This window comes from Portunus trituberculatus, chromosome 35 (genome assembly GCF_017591435.1).
Source record: "Portunus trituberculatus isolate SZX2019 chromosome 35, ASM1759143v1, whole genome shotgun sequence".
NCBI lineage: Eukaryota > Metazoa > Arthropoda > Malacostraca > Decapoda > Portunidae > Portunus > Portunus trituberculatus.
This window is the reverse complement of record NC_059289.1, coordinates 16,586,356-16,606,700: the sequence shown is the minus strand read 5'-3', so window position 1 is coordinate 16,606,700 and position 20,345 is coordinate 16,586,356. Positions and strand designations below refer to the sequence as shown.

General features: G+C 36.4%; 1 protein-coding gene across 4 annotated transcripts in view; it reads left to right on the top strand.

Moving 5' to 3' along the window:
- Positions 1 to 20,345, top strand: part of LOC123513211 (glutathione synthetase-like) — a 72,560-nt gene that overhangs the window by 44,592 nt on the left and 7,623 nt on the right. For all 4 annotated transcript variants that reach the window (XM_045270218.1, XM_045270219.1, XM_045270221.1 and 1 more), the window contains exons 6-8: positions 19,588 to 19,630; positions 19,806 to 19,879; positions 20,000 to 20,164. In XM_045270218.1, coding sequence (XP_045126153.1) covers positions 19,588 to 19,630; positions 19,806 to 19,879; positions 20,000 to 20,164 — 282 coding nt within the window. The remainder of the gene's footprint in view (positions 1 to 19,587; positions 19,631 to 19,805; positions 19,880 to 19,999; positions 20,165 to 20,345) is intronic.

Genomic DNA, 20,345 nt, shown 5'->3' with positions numbered 1-20,345 from the left:
GAAGAACTAGCAAGTCCAATATACAACATCATAAAATGCTCAATAGAAAATGGAACAGTGCCAGTGGAGTGGAAAAGAGCTGAGGTGGTTCCCATATATAAGAGCGGAAGGAAGGAAGAACCTTTAAATTACAGACCGGTATCACTAACTAGTGTAATATGCAAGATGTGTGAAAAAGTAATAAAGAAGCAATGGATTGAGTTTCTTGAAGACAACAAAATATTATCAAATAGCCAATTTGGTTTTAGAAAAGGTCGGTCATGTGTGACAAATTTATTGAGTTTCTACTCTAGAATAGTTGATAAAGTACAAGAGAGAGAGGATGGGTTGACTGTATTTATTTAGATCTAAAAAAGGCTTTTGATAAAGTGCCACATGAAAGATTACTATGGAAGTTAGAGGAGAAGGGTGGCTTAAAAGGAAGCACATTGAGATGGATGAAGAATTACTTAAGGGGGAGAGAAATAAGGACGATAGTTAAAGATATGAAGTCCAAGTGGAGAACAGTAGACAGCGGAGTGCCACAGGGGTCAGTATTGGCACCAATACTTTTTCTCGTATATATAAATGACATGCCAGAGGAGTGAACAGCTACATAAATCTGTTTGCGGACGATGCGAAACTGTGCAGAGTCATTAAACAAAAGAGGATTGTGAAATACTACAGGAAGACTTAAACAAGATCTGGAAATGGAGCAAAAAATGGGAGATGGAATTCAATGTGGACAAAAGCCATGTCATGGAAATGGGAAAAAGTGAAAGACGACCAGTGGGAATCTATAAGATGGGAGATGGAGTAGAACTAGAAAAAGTAAAAAAGGAAAAGGACTTGGGAGTGACAATGGAAGAAAATAATCAACCAGTAAGCCATATTGATAGAATTTTCAGAGAGACGTATAATTTGCTAAGGAATATTGGAGTAGCATTTCACTATATGGACAAGGAAATGATGAAGAAATTGATAAGTACTAAAATAAGACCTAGATTGGAATATGCAGGAGTTGTGTGGACTCCCATAAAAAGAAACACATAAGAAAATTAGAGAGACTACAAAAATGGCTACAAGAATGGTTCCAGAATTTAAAGGGATGGCATATGAGGAGAGACTAAAGGCAATGGATCTACCAACCTTGGAGCAGAGAAGAGAGAGGGATCTGATACAAGTTTATAAATTGATTAACGGAATGGATGAAGTGGATAATGAGAAACTGATCCTGAGAGAAGAATATGACTTTAGAAGCACAAGATCGCATAGTAAGAAACTAAGGAAGGGACGATGTCTGAGAGATGTTAAAAAATTTAGTTTCCCGCAAAGATGTGTTGAGACTTGGAACAGTTTCAGTGAGGAAGTGGTGTCAGCAAAGAGTGTACATAGTTTTAAAGAAAAACTGGATAAGTGTAGATATGGAGACGGGGCCACGAGCATAAAGCCCAGGCCCTGTAAAACTACAACTAGGTAAATACACACACACACACATGCAAGTCATAATAATTTAGGGGCTCAGTCTTTTTTCCTCCTTTGTATAGAAGGACTACCTTTGCACTTTTCCACTCCCTTGGCACCTTCCTTTCCATCAGAGCTGATGTATTTACCTAGTTGTAGTTTTACAGAGCCTGGGCTTTATGCTCGTGTGGCCCTGTCTCCATATCTACACTTATCCAATCTTACTTTAAAAGTAATTAACCATTCCGTTTTCTCCTTTTAACCTTTCTATTGTTTCTTTTTGTCTTATTTTTCCATTTATGAATCTGTAGAACAATTTTGGTTGTTCCTTACATTTTTCGACAATATCCTTTTCATAGTTCCTTTCATCTTCCTTTCTCACCTTAGCATATTCATTTCTTGCTGTTTTGAAGTTTTCCTTATTTTCTGGATTTCTGTTTCTTCTCCACCTTTTCCATGCTCCATCTCGTTTCTCCTTTGCCCTAGCACATCTTGCATTAAACCAATCTTTCTTTCCTTCTTCTTTAGGTCTATATTTCGGGACATATTCCCTGACCCCAGTTTTGTATATTTCCAAAAATAAGTTATATTTCTCTTGAACCGTTAATGAGTTTTCCATCTCCTCCCAGTTTACGTTTTTAAAATAGTTCTTGAGATTCTCAATATCAGCCTTTCTGTAATTTAATCAGTCTCCTTTGTATGATTTTGTGTGTGTGTGTGTGTGTGTGTGTTGATATAGACCAGTTACTGACTAGTTTTTGTGGAAAAGATCTGTGAGTTTGTAATTAAAGAAAATGGTTAGAATATCTGGAGGAAAATGGAATAATAAAAAACTCAGTTAGGTTTCAGGAAAGGAAGGTCATGCATAACAAATTTACTAAGCTTTTATAAAAGACCAATAAATGAAGTACAAGGGAGAGATGGATGGGTTGACACAATGTATTTGGACTAAAAAGACCTTCGATAGAGTACCGCATAGAAGACTGCTATGGAAAATAGAATACATTGGATAAATGAAGGGAAATATCTTAAAATGGATGGCAGACTACCTAACAGATAGGGAAATGAGGACAATAAGAGACACCCCATCAAGTTGGAGTACAGTTACTATAGTCTGACCGGGCTTAATTTACGGCTATGGTGGGGCGAGGGTATCTCTAGCCATGTTTCCAAAAAATGCGATGTGAAATGGAAGTTATTGGTGTACAAGGCATCGCAAACACCATCAATTCAGATGTATAAAATTTTGACTTGTGTATATAGATGGCTGAATCAACAGTAACCATCATATGCATAAAAAAAACTATATAGTACCATACAAACATGGCATACATATTCAACAGTGTTGCTGATATCAACTGTAATAACTTATAATGGTACTTAGCGTATGTTTAGGGTGTGTAATAATATCAGCGTTACAGATATAAGATAATGAGCATGGAAAAAAGAAATAATCTATTATCCAAAGTAAGAAAAAAAATAGTAGAAGTCTTGTGAGTGGCGGCAATACTGATGAACCCAGCCTTGCCAGGCCGAATAGCCTCACCTTGTAGTACCAGATGTTGCTATAATTATAAGATAAAATGCTCACATTTACTGGCTTTTACAGTAATTTCAAGGGTGAGGCATAATCGCATTCATAATTCGTAAGCCAAGCTAATGTGTAGTTTCTATTTTTACAAAATAGTAGGTATATGCCAATACCTAAGTGAAAGAAGAAAAAAGCCTTATTCACTTGTGAGCGGCAACTCTTCCACACCCAGTTGGTGGCCTTGACACATTGTGGTGGTGAAGTGACTGACCTCGTGCTACTCACTTATATATATATATATATATATATATATATATATATATATATATATATATATATATATATATATATATATATATATATACAATTATAAATGACTCTCTCTGCTTACTTTTGATTCTTTAGTAAGAGAGAGAGAATAACAGAACAACAGTAGTGAAAACGTGGCAACACTGTACAGAGACGCTTGCCCCCCCATGGCCGTAAATTAAGGCTGGTCAGACTATAGTGGTGTACCACAGGATTCAATGCTGGCACCAATTATGTTCCAAGTATATATTAACAATATGCAAGAGGGTCTGAGTTGCTGCATAAATGTGTTTGCAGAATATGTGAAACTTTTGAGAGTAGTAAGGTACATGAAAGTTTGTATGGAATTGCAAAAAGATATTAACAAGGTATGGAAGTGGAGTCGAGTGGAAATTAGAATTTAATACCAGGAAATACCATGTAATGGAAATGGGTAAAAGTAATAGAACTATATGGTAATACAAAATGGGAGAAGAAATTATAATGAAAATGGTTGAAGAGAAAGACCTGGGAGTGATATACAAGACACTCTGACTCCAGAAAGACACATAAATGTGATATTTGCTTCAATATTCAGGACACTAACATCAAGGTAGCATTTCACTACATGGACAAGAGTATGATGAAAAAGATCATAATCACTATGATAAGACCTAGACTAGAATATGCAGCAGTAGTGTGGTCACCATACAAGCAGAAAGACATTAAAAAAAAAAAAAAAAATAGAAAGAATCCTAAGGACCACTACAAAGATGGTCTCAGAAGTAAAGGATATTTCCTATGAAGAAAGACTGAAGCTAATGGAACTATCATCTTTAAAGGATAGACGGGAAAGAGGAGATCTAATAACAATGTATAAGTCAGTAAACCATATGTAAAAGACAGACAAACAAAACTTGGTATCAATGATGGAGCATGGAGGTAGGCATACAAGAGGACAGTCCAAGATGGTCATGAAAAGTCAGTGTTCAAGAAAAATTAAAAAGTTTAGTTCTCCACATAGGAGAAATGGATTGAGGGAAGATATAGCTGCAGAAAGTGTGCACAAATCTAAAGAAAAGGGGGATAAACAGCTTCTATGAAGTTAGGGGTTCTGAGGCATCTCCGCCAGTTTTTCTCACCCCTCCAACTGCTAACTCTGTACAAGGGCCTTATCCGTCCTTGTATGGAGTACTCTTCACATATTTGGGGGGTTCCAGTCACACAGTTTTGCTAGATAGGGTGGAATCAAAAGCTTTTCGTCTCATCAACTCCCCTCTGACTAACTGTCTTCAGCTTCTTTCTTACCGCTGAAATGTTGCATCTCTTTCTATCTTTTATCGCTATTTTCATACTAACTGCTCTACTGATCTTGCTAACTGCATGCCTCCCCTCTTCCTGCAGCCTCACTGCACAAGGCTTTCTTTTGCTCATCCTTATTCTGTCCAACTCGCTAATGCAAGAGTTAACCAGTACTCTCAATCATTCATACCTTTCACTGGTAAACTCTGGAACTCCCTCTCTGCATCTGTATTTCCGACTTCCTACAACTTGTCTTCTTTTAAGAGGGAGGTATCAAGGGATTTGCGCCCTAATTTTTGGCTAACGCTTTTGTTCTTTGTAGAGAACCAACACTCAAGTGGGCCTTTTTATTTATTTTTTTTTTTTATATATATATATATATATATATATATATATATATATATATATATATATATATATATATTTTTTTTTTTTTTTTTTTTTTTTTTTCTTCCCTTCCCTTTGGCTGGCCCTCTTTCCTACATAAGAAAAAAAAAGGGAAAAGAAAAAAAGAATATGGTAACAGATCTCTATGAGCCTTACTTGAATCCTGTAATGTGTAACTAAGTAAATATAACCATGTAAATACACATACTGCATTGTGGCTCAGTGGTAAAAGGACTGAGTCTGTGTTTTCTACCATGGTTGAGATAATAAATTGAATGCATCAGACATGGGATGCTGGACATTCACTGCAGCAACTAGCTGCAGCCTTCCTAAAAATAGCTCACAAATCAAATTTTGGCTAGCAAATAAAAAAAAAAATGACCACACAATGGCTCATTTCTTCAATTATTCATATGTCAGGGCATTTATAACTCAAGATTCTACTATATATTCATATATATATATATATATATATATATATATATATATATATATATATATATATATATATATATATATATACTGTAATACCTCAAGATATGATCGCCCCAACATACAATTTTTTTATATACAACGAAAAATTTCATATAATTTACGCATTGAAATGCGAAGATATTTTTAAGATACGAATAGCCATCGGTAGGTGGCGCAGTGATCGCTCGGCTACCCACATCCACCCGAACATTCAGCCCACGTTATGTATCTTTGTTCATCCTTTGTGCATGTATGTGTCTGTGCTCCTCAGCAGTGTGTATTTTTTCTTAAGTTTTGTGAACTCAAGACCATGAGTACTAAAAGTAAAAGTTTGGCGAGAAACACAAAATATCCTGTATTCACATTCTGATTACACTTAGAAATTCAATAAACAAGTGAGTACAAATGGTGTTCTGCCCACTAGCAACTCTTCGTCTTTGCAATGCAAAAAACCAGAAGTCTCTAGATGTTGTGGTTACCAAAATATCACAGGTTGAATGAGGTAGTATCATCGGTTTACGTGGCCTTGCATCCGATCGGGTTCAGCGGCCTTGGCTAGAGTGATAGAAAACAGGCTCCTCTCTCTCTCTCTCTCTCTCTCTCTCTCTCTCTCTCTCTCTCTCTCTCTCTCTCTCTCTCTCTCTCTCTCTCTCTCTCTCTCTCTCTCTCTCTCTCTCTCTCTCTCTCTCTCTCTCTCTCTCTCTCTCTCTCTCTCTCTCTCTCTCTCTCCTGTTACCACTCTCATTCAAAAGTTGTCTCCCCGTAACATGGCGAGAGACTCAAGGTATAGAAGTAAGGCGCGCTGGAGAGGTGGCGGAATTAGACACAGTGAAATCATTGTCACTCCATTGTCACTGTGTCATCATTGGTGACACAGTGACGTAGAGCATATGTCCTGATGAGTGTTGCCAGCTCACAAGAAAAGAAAACAGGAAGAAAATAGCCAAAATATCTAAATATAGCCATAAAAAGCCTAAACGTCTATCGATGTGCCCTGAGTCTTGCATGATGAACGTCTATCGATGTGTCCTGAGTTTTGCAGGTTAAGTTGTTATTTTGGGCAATATAGTTCATTTATATCATGCATACAATAAACATTGTATTTATCTTATATTAAATTGGTTGGTATTTAAAGCATGTTAATTTTTTGGGGGTAGATTCATATCACAAGAACGAATTAATTCAATTTCCATTAATTTCTATGGAAAAAATTTATTTGATAAATTTTTTTTTTTTTATGTACAACGATTGTCACAGAATGAATTAAATTCGTATGTCGAAGTACCACTGTATATATATACAGGTAACTCGATTTACATGTGTTTCATTTACGCATTTTTGTTATAACGCGACTGAAAAAATATTATAATTATTTAATTTGCGCAATCGGTTTGCTTATACGCAACTTGGCCCAACTGCATTTTCAGACTGAGCGCCAGATGCAATTTTAAACTGTGCACCAGAGAGTTCCATAGCTGGCCAATAGGTGGGAGCTCCGAGGCCAGATTCAAGAAGCAGTTTGTTGTCTATGTTGGTACAGACAACCTCCATAGCAACCTCCTGCTCACATACCAACCTTCGTAAAATAGCATCCACAAAGATTCATTGCTGTTGGTGGGTAGAGGTTGGTAGCCTGCCTAAAAGTGCTCATTGACTGCCAGGAGCTGGATCCAAGAAACTTTAACAACGTCAGAGCAACCTCCTGCTGCGAAATGGCATCCATGAATGCTTGGAGGGACAGTGACGAGGTTGCTCTGAGGTTGCTGGGAACACCACCTCTCGAAGTGGTGTTACTGTCTTATATATGCATTTATATTCACAAAACAACATTTCTATTAACTTTTTACAAACCTTTCCCTCAAGAAAGGATTGTTTTCAAATGCATAAATTGAAATCTTACATGGAATACCAAAAAATAAAGCAGAGATGAGATTATTAATGAAATACCGTGGTATTTCATTAATAATTCACTATCACTCAGTGCCACAGAGTCTAGGTTATCCTCATGGCATGAGCGTATATGAATACTAAGATATGATATCCATTATAGCAGGCAATAGAGGAGTGGAAACGTAAATATCGTGGTGAAAGCAACATGCAAGCTATAAGGGTCACAAGAAGAAGAAGAAGCGGCCGAGTCGCCTCGAGTCTCCACCTAGTCTGTGGCTGATCTCATCTCTGCTTTATATTTTGTTTGGTATTCCATGTAAGATTTCATTTTATGCATTAGAAAACAATCCTTTCTTGGGGGCAAGGTTTGTAAAAAGCTAATAGAAATGTGGTTTTGTGAACATAAATGCATATATAAGACAGTAACACCACCTCGAGAGGTGGTGGAAATTATTACCCTCGATTCGATATACAGTAAGAAAAAATTCACAGATACGGTAACCGCTCATGTCATCCGAGAGGGCCCAGTGTAGGGGAGCAGGGATAATGATGTCATCCATGCCACACCTCCCCACCACTCACAGTACAGTAATACTCCACTTAATGAACAGGATGGGGGGTGTGAAAGCTGTTCGTAGAGTGGAAATTCGTTAAGCAGATATAATTTTCCCATAAGAAATAATGGAAATTCTGGGCTGGTTCCCAACATACCACATGGGTTTAAAAAAAAAGATATATGTATATATATATTTCTGTTAGCTTTTTACAAGCTTTTCCCCCAAGAAAGGATTGTATTGTAATGCATAAACTGAAATCTTACATGAAATATAAAAAAATAAAGCAGAGATGATGAGATCAGCCACAGACGGCGGAGACTCCAGCAACTTGGCCGCTTCTTCTTCTTCTAGTGACCTTTTTAGCTTGGCGTGTTGTCTTTCACCACGATATTAAATTTGTTTTCACTCCTCTATTGCCTGCTATAATGGATATCATATCTTAGTATTCATATACGCTCATGCCATGAGGATAACCTGGACTCCGTGGCACTGAGTGATAGTGAATTACTAATGAAATACCACGGTATTTTAATTCACTATCACTCAGTGCCACAGAGTCCAGGTTATCCTCATGGCATGAGCGTATATGAATACTATGATGTGATATCCATTATAGCAGGCAATAGAGGAGTGGAAACATAAAATATCGTGGTGAAAGACAACGCGCAAGCTAAAAGGGTCACAAGAAGAAGAAGCGGCCAAGTTGCTGAGTCTCCGCCGTCTGTGGCCGATCTCATCATCTCTGCCTTATTTTTTGGTATTCCATGTAAGATTTCATTTTATACATTACAAGACAATCCTTTCTTGGGGGCAAGGTTTGTAAAAAGCTAATAGAAATGTTGTTTCGTGAACATAAATGCATATATAAGACAGTAACACCAGCTCCAGAGGTGGTGTTCCCAGCAACCTCAAAGCAACCTCATCACCATCCCTCCAAGCGTTCATGGAAGCCATTTCGCGGCAGGAGGTTGCTCTGAGGTTGTTAAAGAATCTTGGATCCAGCTCCAGGAGCGCTAGAGACAGGCAATCACAGCAAAGCTGCCGTGTTCGGTCCCTCACCCGGCAAATTCAAACCCAGAAAATTCGCTAAAACGGATGTGGTTGTACGTTATGCGGACTTTTTGGTATAACTTTATATAGTACGTTAAACCGGAAATTCGGTAGACGAACGTTCGTTAAGCGGAGTATTACTGTACTGACTTTGATTTGACCGTCTTTGGAGCCTGTTATATCTATACCCTCTTTTTTTTTTTTTAACTGCATTACATATTACTTACATGCATTACTAATAAGATGAATAAATGGAATATTAAAGGATCTATTGTAAGCACAAATATATTCATAGTAATTATGGCAAACATTTAAAGTGGCAAACGATGCAGCAAATGATAAAGGGCACAGGTGGGCCTGGCAAGCCCATTATCAGAGAATGGTGGAAGTCGTATAACATCAAGCACGCCTTAGATAACATCGTCAAGATGTCTACCATGAACTTGGCGTGGAATAAAGTATGGCCAGAATGTGTGCATGACTTCCCAGGCTTCACTGAAGACGACATTGGTGCGATCAGAAATAACATAGCAAACCTGTGCCATAGGACTGGTTTCGATGAAATTGATGATGATGTTCAAGATCTTTTGGAAAGCCATGCTGAACCTCTCTCAAATGATGAACTTATAGAGCTAGACAAGGCATCACAGGAGGCAGAAAAAGAGGGAGACGAAGAAGAACCTGTGCATGGCCTGGACATCAAAACTTTTAGAGAATGTCTCGGTGGTATTGAAAAAGCTCTGGAAACCCTGAAGGAATGTGACCCAAATCCTGCCAGGAGTAGCTAAGTTGCTCATGACATAGAGAAAAGTGTCAAGATTTAGCAAGAAATCTATGATGAAAAAACAAGAAAAACCAAACAGTCCTCCATCTACTAGTTCTTCAAGCCGGTCAGACATGTCGTCCCTGTCACAGCTGCCGACCCTGCTGCAGCTGGCCCTTCCACATCCGCTGCCGATAGCTCTACAACTTGCCCTTTCTCCATATCCTCTTTCTTCAAACCAGTGAAATGTGCCAACCCTGCTACACCTGGCCCTTCCACATATGCTTCCAACAGTGCAGATGATGACGTCTTATCCTCGTCTGTACACTCAGTGGAAGATGAGTAAGGGCTGAAATCCTTACTGTTCCTTAGCCTCGGTACGGACATCATCTGATAGAATACATGGCGAGTGAAATTTTCTGTTTATTTCTTTTGCGCAGTACTTTACATTCTTTTTATATGACTATTTTCATGTATTTTCATTTCTGTAGGGGTGACTTTTGATGTGCTGGAACGCATTCCCTATTAATACATGTTATAATGGGTTCGGTATACGATAATTTCGATTTGCAGTAAAGTTTTCAGGAACGCATATGTACTCTATAACGAGGACTTACTGTACACTAATTTATGCATGTATGTACGTAACTTTATAATGTTGATGATCTTAAATTTATGATGGGAGAGTGAAACAGGAACCAGCAACCAATGGAATGTAAACAAAGGATGCATCATTGTACCGCATACAAAACTTATGTACCACATTGCCACAAGGCTTTCCATTTTATCCATTGCAGAGTCATGAGTTCAGGTGGTTCTTTTAGCTTGCAAGGAAGATATGGTCTCACCAGCCTTCTTAATAGAGTCTGCCGACTTGAAAATAGTAAAGACAGTAAATGGAGTTAAGCCATGGTGGCGAGCATTGCTATTAGTTTTCTCACCTCTCTTGTGTCTGTGAATAATATCCAGCTTCATTTCTAGAGTAAAAGACTTCCTGGTCTTCTTAGAAACACTAGGCGACATTGCAGGACGTTTTGGTGGTATGTTGAGTGAGGGAAGATGAGCTGCTGCTGACTCTGTTATTGTTTTGAACTAGGGGTAGTGAGTGGTGTGCATTTTGTCCATGAGAGGTGCTGGTGTATTCAAAAGCTTGTCGGTTTGCGTGATACGGTGGGGCTTTCAAACTTGGAAAAAATTACCTGGATAAAACTTTGTTTAAGCGAGTTTGGTGTTCGTTAACCCGTACAGCGTCAGCAGATCTGAGACTTTGTGATTTCACCAGTGCTGGCCACATCATGGATTTTTTTTTTTTTTATTTATTTATTTATTTTTTTATTTATTTATTTATTTATTTATTTATTTTTTTTTTTTTTTTGCTTAACCACTCTTAAATGATGTGAAACAAATGAAAATGACAGTCATTCCTCCCAGAACTGACTGGAAGTGGTATTAATTGGTGCGAGATGTTTTGCACTAAGGTTAGCGACTTAGCACAGCCTTATGTGACTAGTTTATTTGCTTCCTCGTTTCTCACCAGTCGATCCCCGAGTTGGACACATGCATAATATCGTTCCTGAGTTGAAAGAAAAACAACATGTCATGTTTTGCTGTTTGGGAGTGTTTGTGACTAAAAATAGACACGAGATATCGTGATGGAGTGTTGCCTTTCGTGGTGCAAATATTTTCCGAGTAATATGTACTTGTTTTTCCTTATAACAAAGCGATTGGAAAATTCTTATTTATGTCATACAAAAGTTTTCACCACCACAATATAACAGTTACCAAAAACATATGAAATGGTAAGAGTAAGTAATGGAAATTACACTTCGTTCATATTAGCAGAGTTGAGGGGTCAGTTTCCCGCTACACCGAGCTAAAGGCAGCAGAAACTGCTAAAGTTCAGATATGTAATAAATAAATACAGGAAGCATTCATGTTAGCAGGGACGAGGAGGTAGCATGAGCAATGTCTACAGTGCATGATGGCAGTATAATGGTAGGTTTTGAGGACGCAATACCTCCGAAAACACGAGGAAGCTCGCCGACGTATCTCATACGTCTCTGACGCAAGATTCGCTCAGAGTAGCCAATGTATCTCGCACGTCTCTGAAGCTGTACGGGTTAAACGAGCAGATGGTACTAAAAGGAAACCTTCGTTGTAGCAAAATTTCCTTGTGTGAACCTTCGTTAACCCTTATGTTCCGGCGATTGTATATGAACGATTGCATCAGTGAGTTCGTAGCGATGGTGATCGTTCCTGTAATCAAGAATTTTCGCGCCTCATGTTTGAGCTCCACGCACGGTTTCTTGAGTCAGATGGCGAGTGGAAGTATCTGGCTTCTTTTCCCACCCATTGTGTTGCCACTAGCTCTGTATATTTAGGGGTAATGAAGCTATTCTCCCATTCTGAGGGCGACACTTGGCAACCCCAGCGACCCGCCGTGTCAAAAGCACCCTGATAAGAGCGAAGGGACGTCTCAGTTCATAACTCACTATGGAACAAGACAGATAATTTTTATTTAGCAGTGATTGTGAGCCTGACTACAGTGGCAGTGATTATGAGGAAGAAAGTGAAGAAAGCGAAGACAGCAGTAGTGAAGACTCGGAAAATGATTCAGAGGATCCACCTGTTTTCTCAGAACAGAGAGAAGACAGAGATAGTGGTGATGGAGAACAGACTCCAAACATCGTATTGAGAACCCAGAGTGGCTCACGGAGACGCAGGCGTGCCTCCCGTGTTCTGGGAAGACGATCAAGGGGGCATGTGTGTGTGTGTGTGAGAGAGAGAGAGAGAGAGAGAGAGAGAGATGATACCTACATGTTATTTGCTTGAAACTTGATATGAAAAGGGGTGAAAGAATATTCTCTCTCTCTCTCTCTCTCTCTCTCTCTCTCTCTCTCTCTCTCTCTCTCTCTCTCTCTCTGTCATTGGAAGTGTACAATTTCTCTTCCAAGATGAGAGAGAGAGAGTGTGTGTGTGTGTTTGCGCGGTGTCATCGCTCACTGAGCTGTTTCTGCTTCATGGATCACACAGCGGGCGGAGGAGGAATCCTTGATAAGGCAATAACTAAACTTTCAGAGGTCACATTGAGCTAGAAAGTATATCATTGTATTCAGAATAACTAAAGAGAAAGTAATTATTAGTATTCAAACAGTCTTCTGACAATTTCTAGGTTTACCATTTTTACCCGTCATGGGATATTGGAAAATAGTTTAATCACCGGAACATAAGGGTTAAGTGTTGTTTGGCTCTATATGCTAATGGGGGTTTATCATGAACATTACTACATGAGCATTTACATTTCTTGCTTCCAATAGATAGAGCAGAACTGAATGATGCCTCAGTGACACCTCAATTGCCTTGTGAAGGCTGTCAGTTGTTGCTCTAGAATTTATTAAATTTACTCTTCCAGGTAAAAAAATAAGGTACTTTAATAATACTTTTCAATCATGTATTTTAATAAATCATCTTGAAAATATTTTTGGAAGGTCTGAAGCTTTTTGCTAGGAGATAAATCTAGTAATTCAGTACTCTTTTACTTATTTATGTCTGCAAAATTATGTAACACTGCTTCTGAAACGCCTACCAGCTCCTTGCATTGAATACGTAGATGTACAGTACATACGCCATGATTTGTGGAACAATCAACATTCAGACTTGTGAATGGGTTGGATTGCCATTATGATCATTATTAAGCAAATAAACACCAAAATTGTACAAGTAATTAATTTAGAAGTGACTCACTTGTTGCTATTTAGTATTTACTCCTCAATTTTTTTTTCTAAGCAGAGTGGTTACCAGTGTATATATATATATATATATATATATATATATATATATATATATATATATATATATATATATATATATATATATAGCATTTGTTTCAATTTATTATTATTTTACTTATATTATTTATTTATTTATTTTCTTCTAGACAATAGGCCATTTATTTGACCTGGCTTATAGTTTAAGCAGAACATAAATTATTCAGTTCCCTGTGGCAGTATTGGTAAAATAGAATATCTATTCTTATTCAATGCCTTGTTTTCTTTGAGAACTAGTATTTATAAGGAATTCATCATCTCATCCATTCTTCTTTTAGATATTATGGGCTTTCTTTTATGTATACTTGATATCAAGTACAGTATCTTACATTCATGAACACTAAGACACTGACTTCTCACTACTTTTGTTCATACTTCTAAAAGCTCAATGCCAATGGCACTATATAACCTTATAAATGTGCTGGTTTTCTCTTAAACACACTTTTGTTCCTACCCTCTTGTTCTGACTTTTTTTTTTTTTTTTTTTTTTTTTTTTGATCACACCACCCAAATATACTCATACACCAACTAGTTATAGGTAGTTATTTAACATCTCAGTTCATTGTTCATATACATGTACTTGCATATGCCAGACCTGTTGTGTACTGACTTCATTTTGTCTTGAGAAAGGCATGGTCTTCTTACTGTAAATGCCTCATTTTCCTCCAGTACATAATTATGTCATCATTTTTTTGCTTATATGAATCCCCCCTCCACACACGCACCAAAAAAAAAAAAAAAAAAAAAAAAGGATTTATTTATTTAGTTTTTGGTGGGATTTAAAATTTTGGAATTACATGTGTCTCTCTGAAACCTTCAGACCTTAAATTACCAGATGGTGTAGTTTACTTTTTGATAATTAAATACCCTCCCTACAAGGAAGCCATTTTTAAATGTCTTGTGTGGTTGTATCATGCCCTACATAGTACATGGCCAGCCGTCAGAAATAACGTCGTTACTGGCTTAAAATGACGAGGATTAGAATCAGAAACTTCAAGAAGAGAATACAAGAAACAAAACAAACAAATGTATCATTGGGAGACAGCTGGACCTTGAATCCTCCCTCCCCTTTCCCCTCCATCACACATGTTATCTCCCCCCTCCAAGACCCTCGCCTCCCCAGGCCTCACTGCCACCTCACTCACCATCTCTCTACATCATAATACTGCTATTATCTTTTAAAACACTGTTTTTCTCACTACCTTTATCATCACAACTATACATCACATAACTCACAATAACACTATTACAAAAAATTATGTTGAGACAGGTATAAAGTTGGACCAGACAAGTAATAAATACTTCACTGTAACCTTATCTCACTTCAGGGCAACTCAGACAAAGTCTAGTTCAGTAGTAATGCAGCAGATTGCCATGACGCTGCTGATGAAGCCTTCCCAACCCTCACATAGGAGTGAATAATATTATCTAGAGAATCAGTGATCTGTGGTATCATCGTATCATGTTCCAGGAAGTCACTCTTGTATACACGATCATGTGTGAAAATTTCATGTCAATCAGATGAATACAAATAGCAAAACAAAGATGAAATTATGAAAAATCATTAGGAGCAAATATTTTGAAATGTGCTTTTTTACACTTGAAAATTTTTCACAAAATCGGTATAAACTCTGATTGACTTTTGTTTGGTATCATTTTAGACTATAACTAAAATGGAATTTTTAGTTGGAATTAGATTTTTTATAATGTCAATAGAAAACAAAATACAGGAAAGTGATAAAAAATTAAATAAATGAATAAAAAACTTGGTGGGCAGTTCAACTAAGACTTTAGTCCTCGGGTCATTGAAAGTCCAACTTATCACGAAATTCAAGTTATCGGGGTCTGAGTTATCAAGGTTCAACAGTACTTAAAAGAATGCATTTAATTTGAGTAAATGAAAAAAAAAAAAAGTGAAGTAGAATGAAAAGGAATAATGAAATATTGTTAAAGTATGCAAAAAGTAATCTTGTATAAAGAAGGTAGGCAATATTATAGGGAGGGGCAAGGGAGGAGAAATCAAGGGGTGCGAGGATAAGGTGTATGAAGAGAAGCGAGTTAAGACTTGCTATGCTCATTTTTGTCATCCACTTTTCTAGGAAAAGGCATCAACATATTTGAAAAGATATATATATATATATATATATATATATATATATATATATATATATATATATATATATATATATATATATATATATATATATATATATTTCTCTCTCTCTCTCTCTCTCTCTCTCTCTCTCTCTCTCTCTCTCTCTCTCTCTCTCTCTCTCTCTCTCTCTCTCTCTCTCTCTCTCTCTCTCCAGTTATATTAAGTACTGCCTTAACTATTCTGGAAAGATAGATCAGAGACCTCCACATATAGCAACAATAATGTCACCTTTATTTGTTTTATTTATTTTATTATATTTATTTATTTTAATTTATTCATACATACACCATTTGACAAAAAAAATGGTGTTTTATGCACATGTATGCTCCAAGATGGTTGCTCCCATGATACATGTGCTTGCTTAAATCCACTATTGCTAATTGACAAGTTATGTTAATGTGTTTGTGTTGGTTATCATCATTTGTGTAAAAATTTGTAGTTTGGACAGAGGGGGTAAAGGATTATGTGGATTAGGAATATGAAGTTAGCATAGTGAAGTAATTTTCAATACAATTCTTATATCATATATTTAAGAGCATTGAATTATAGGTAAAATAAGTTGAGATTCTGTAAAGAAATATCATGTATATGATAGTAAAGCATTTGTGTGAGTATCTGTCTCACCCAGGCAACCAACCTCTCTCATTCATTTAAATATTAATACAGTAGTAATTTTTCAAGTATGTACATGTCTTTCTTCTCACTGTATTACAGCTTTTATAATACACGTGAGGGAATAGCCAAATAATTATAGATAATAAAATTGTAAAATATGTTACATACCATCCAGATACTGTGAAGTTATTGCATTATGAAGAACTTGTCCCTTCCATCTCTGCTCCTTACATTTGCCTTATACTATCTGTGCACCAAGAAACACTGTTGGAATTCTGAGTAATAGTATTGGTGTGAGACATTACTTTCATGTTCTATTAACTTCCTATTTAATTATGTATCAGAATTAGATACTTTCTTAAATTTCTATAATCTATTTATAGTGGTAAAATGTATTGCTCTATTAGATGAAGAATTGGGAACTGACCTTACTGCAAGTGAAATAGATCTTGGTTTTTTATTCTTTGTGAAATAACCCTGAATGAGAAAGTTTGATAAGGCCTGGGATGTACTTTATGGTAGCTTTTGAGTTTTATGGGCTATATGTAGTAAAATCTGCATATTGATTTGCTTTGTATGTTTTGCTATGAATGGGACTGCTTCCTGGGGTTGCATATTTAGTTTTTTTGTGCCTGTATGTTTGTTGATTGCAATTTGACCTATTAATAGAACATAAATAACACACACACACACACACACACACACACAAACACACAAACACACATTTCTATTTTATTCCAGGTTTTATTTCAATTAAGTTGTTAGAAGAACATGATGTTGCATTTTGATAACTTTTCAGCATTGGAAATAGCACATACATTGTGTAGTTGTATAGTATATACTAGATAACACTATAAAACAGATTTCACATAATACAAGTAAGAACTCATAATTAGTACATTGTTTTTTATATGAAACTTTTTGAGAAAAGACTGCAAAGCTTCGGTGGTGGGATGAAATATTGGCCCAGAACTCACTTGTGGCTGCCTAGTGCTTGAGAAGAGTGCTCACATCCTCCTGCTAATCTTGCTTCACTCTATGACTGCAATTTTCAGATGAATTGATATCAAGGCTGTTATCTGGCTTATTATCCCTTAGCAAAAATGTTTTGTAGTCATAAAGTCAAATGATGATATGCCTAGCAATACATGTGTGCTCAAAATGCTCACAAAGATTTGCCAGTAAGCTGCAGACAAACAACAGTGAGCCTAAGCTTTCATGTGTAAAACAGTTGTCTCGGATTTAGACCTTGCACTTGAGTCATTCAGATTTTTTTTTATTGATAGGAAAGTTTTTAGGCTTTGATACTCCATTTTATACCATATCAAAGAGTTTAGTAGTGAGTCCATAGCTCAAATAATTTAGCTACATTATACAAGCAACTGCCACAAAGAGAATATTTATTTAAGAATGTTAATGTTATGAAAGTGCTGTGCTAATTTGAGAAGGAAAAACAGTTGTAAGATACCATGCCAAAAATCAAGCTCTGCCACTCTCAGGAAAACCTATCAGAAGTGTGTCAGTGTTGTAAAGCATACAGTAGGAATTAATCCTTCTGTTATACTTATAGCAATGACAATAGAAGGAAACTGGAGAGGTCTTAAAGTTCCCTTAACATCAGTCCTCATGATCTTTCAACACGGTCTTTTCTTCTTTTCCCACATGTCATATCTGCACTCTTAACTTAATCATAGTTAGTTTGTTTATAATGCATATATTTATTTTCATTTTTTTACTTATTTATTATTATTATTTATTTATTTATGTATTTTGTATTTGTTTATCTATTTTTTAATTTGCGTTTGTATCTGTCTGGTGAGAATTAGGGATACATATACTTGAAGGTAGCTAGTGATATGAAAAATGGTCATTTTTCCATGAATCATTAGGAATTTATCTTCATACTGGTTGGATGGCAAGAAAGGTACCCCCCCTCCCCATCATATCTCTCTCTCTCTCTCTCTCTCTCTCTCTCTCTCTCTCTCTCTCTCTCTCTCTCTCTCTCTCTCTCTCTCTCTCTCTCTCTCTCTCTCTCTCTCTCTCTCTCTCACACACACACACACACACACACACACACACACACACACACACACACACACACACACACACACACACACACACACACACACACAATAAAGCATGTTTTTTCTTTGCCACCTCCTATATATTAAGAACCAATTTATACAATCATAGCATTCTGAGAGCACACTTGGAGGTGGTTGTAGAAAGCACTCCTAAAATGCAATATTCATATTCACAAAACTAATCATTAATTATTATTTTTTCCTTATTTATTTATTTATTTATTTATTTATTTTTTTTTTTTTTACTTTTCATTGGTATAATTTGTCAGCTTTTCATTAAGCTCTTCATTCATTCCCACTTCATCAGGCAATTAAGGGATTGTTGAAAATGAGCATTCTTCACTAAATTATGGTACTCAGAGTGGCAGGAAATAATAGTAATGATATCACAGGATAATCATATCATGTTATTGTTAGTCTGAGTAGCAGGGTAGCAGACAAACTGTTAAAAAGTGGAATTATATGATGTACTGTATATCTGACAGTGGACTACATTCATTTGTTGCTTTCTCTTAGATAGTGTCAATAAGCAGAATTTCAAACTAAAGTTGCACTTGCTTATCCGTTACCAAATCTTGTAGTACACAGTTATTGTGAATTGAGTGCTTACTTTCATAGAAAAATTTTGTCACAGAATAGCATCATAATAGTAGTCATATGTATATAAAATATTGTTAGGGGAAGTAACCTTTGTTCTTGTATTTTCAGTAAAGAAGTGCTCTAACCTTGCTGATTGAGTTTAATAATTCTCTGGATTATTTGCTTGCCTTTCATCAGTGCTGTTGCTTTTGCCTCCATGACCTTTCATGTTTCCTCAGAGTTATATTTATCATATTAGCTGATCGTGTTTCATACTAAAATTTATATTAATGTTGTGTGTTAAATGATGATACTTATTGCTGATAATTATGGTACCAGAATACAACAAATGCAAGATACACCAAAAATTATATGGTAGACATGAGTAAGGACTTTTGTTTTCATTATTATCAACAGTATCTCCTTACTGTAAGATTATATCAGATCATGTCTTATTTTAACCATGTTACTGGAATAGCTTAAAATTAATTTGTCGTTATATTATTCATACAAGGAGCAAATAATACACTTTTACCCAGAATATGCATAGATAGCTCAAGTAGCAGTTGTAGCATGGGGTACAGTCTGAATTGTTTTTTTAAAGTTCCCAATAAATAATATTGTACACTTTAATCAATTCAGGTATGTACTTGGAGAGATGAGAAAGCCTGAGTTGCTGGGTCATGTAAGTGGTTTGACATTTTATCTTTTTCTGTAGTCTTTCAAGCTAACATGAATTTGAATTTGCTGAAGTAGTGAATATCATTGTGAATAGTTAATTTTATTTATTCTAAGTTAAAACTGGAATTGCTACCAGTTTCATCATAATTTAATGCATATATTTAATTGTACTGTTGCAGTTGCCAGAAAATGATGCTCTTGCAGGACTTTGTGGTGGAATGATTGCAGCATGGGATGCGTACGGTTGTCCTAAGTGAGTGATGAAACATTGTTACATATTTCATAAAGGATTGATTTAATAATAGTACAATCAGATCTTAGTCAGTAGCACTCATCTGAAAGAGAATACACATTTTTAGTATGTCATTTCCAGAGCTGTAATATTATTCATTGTGGAAGATGTCACATACAATATTTGTGATCAACGGTTCCACGAATATGAGATCAGGAGGCAGCGGCCAGACATTCATGTGATCCGGCGCAACCTTACTCAGATCAGCCAACGAGGCCGCCTCACTTCAGACAAGAGACTGGTAATGTAAGTGTTTTCATGTTTTTATTAGGTATGTTTGAAGTTGATAATACATAGGTGACTTTCACTATCTCTTTCTCTGTATGGTGGTCTACCTATTAATTTACCTTTTATTGGCCTGTGGATCATTGAAATTACTGACTTTATTTTCATTCCATTGAGTTCCTGTTTTGTTGTGGTCACAGTA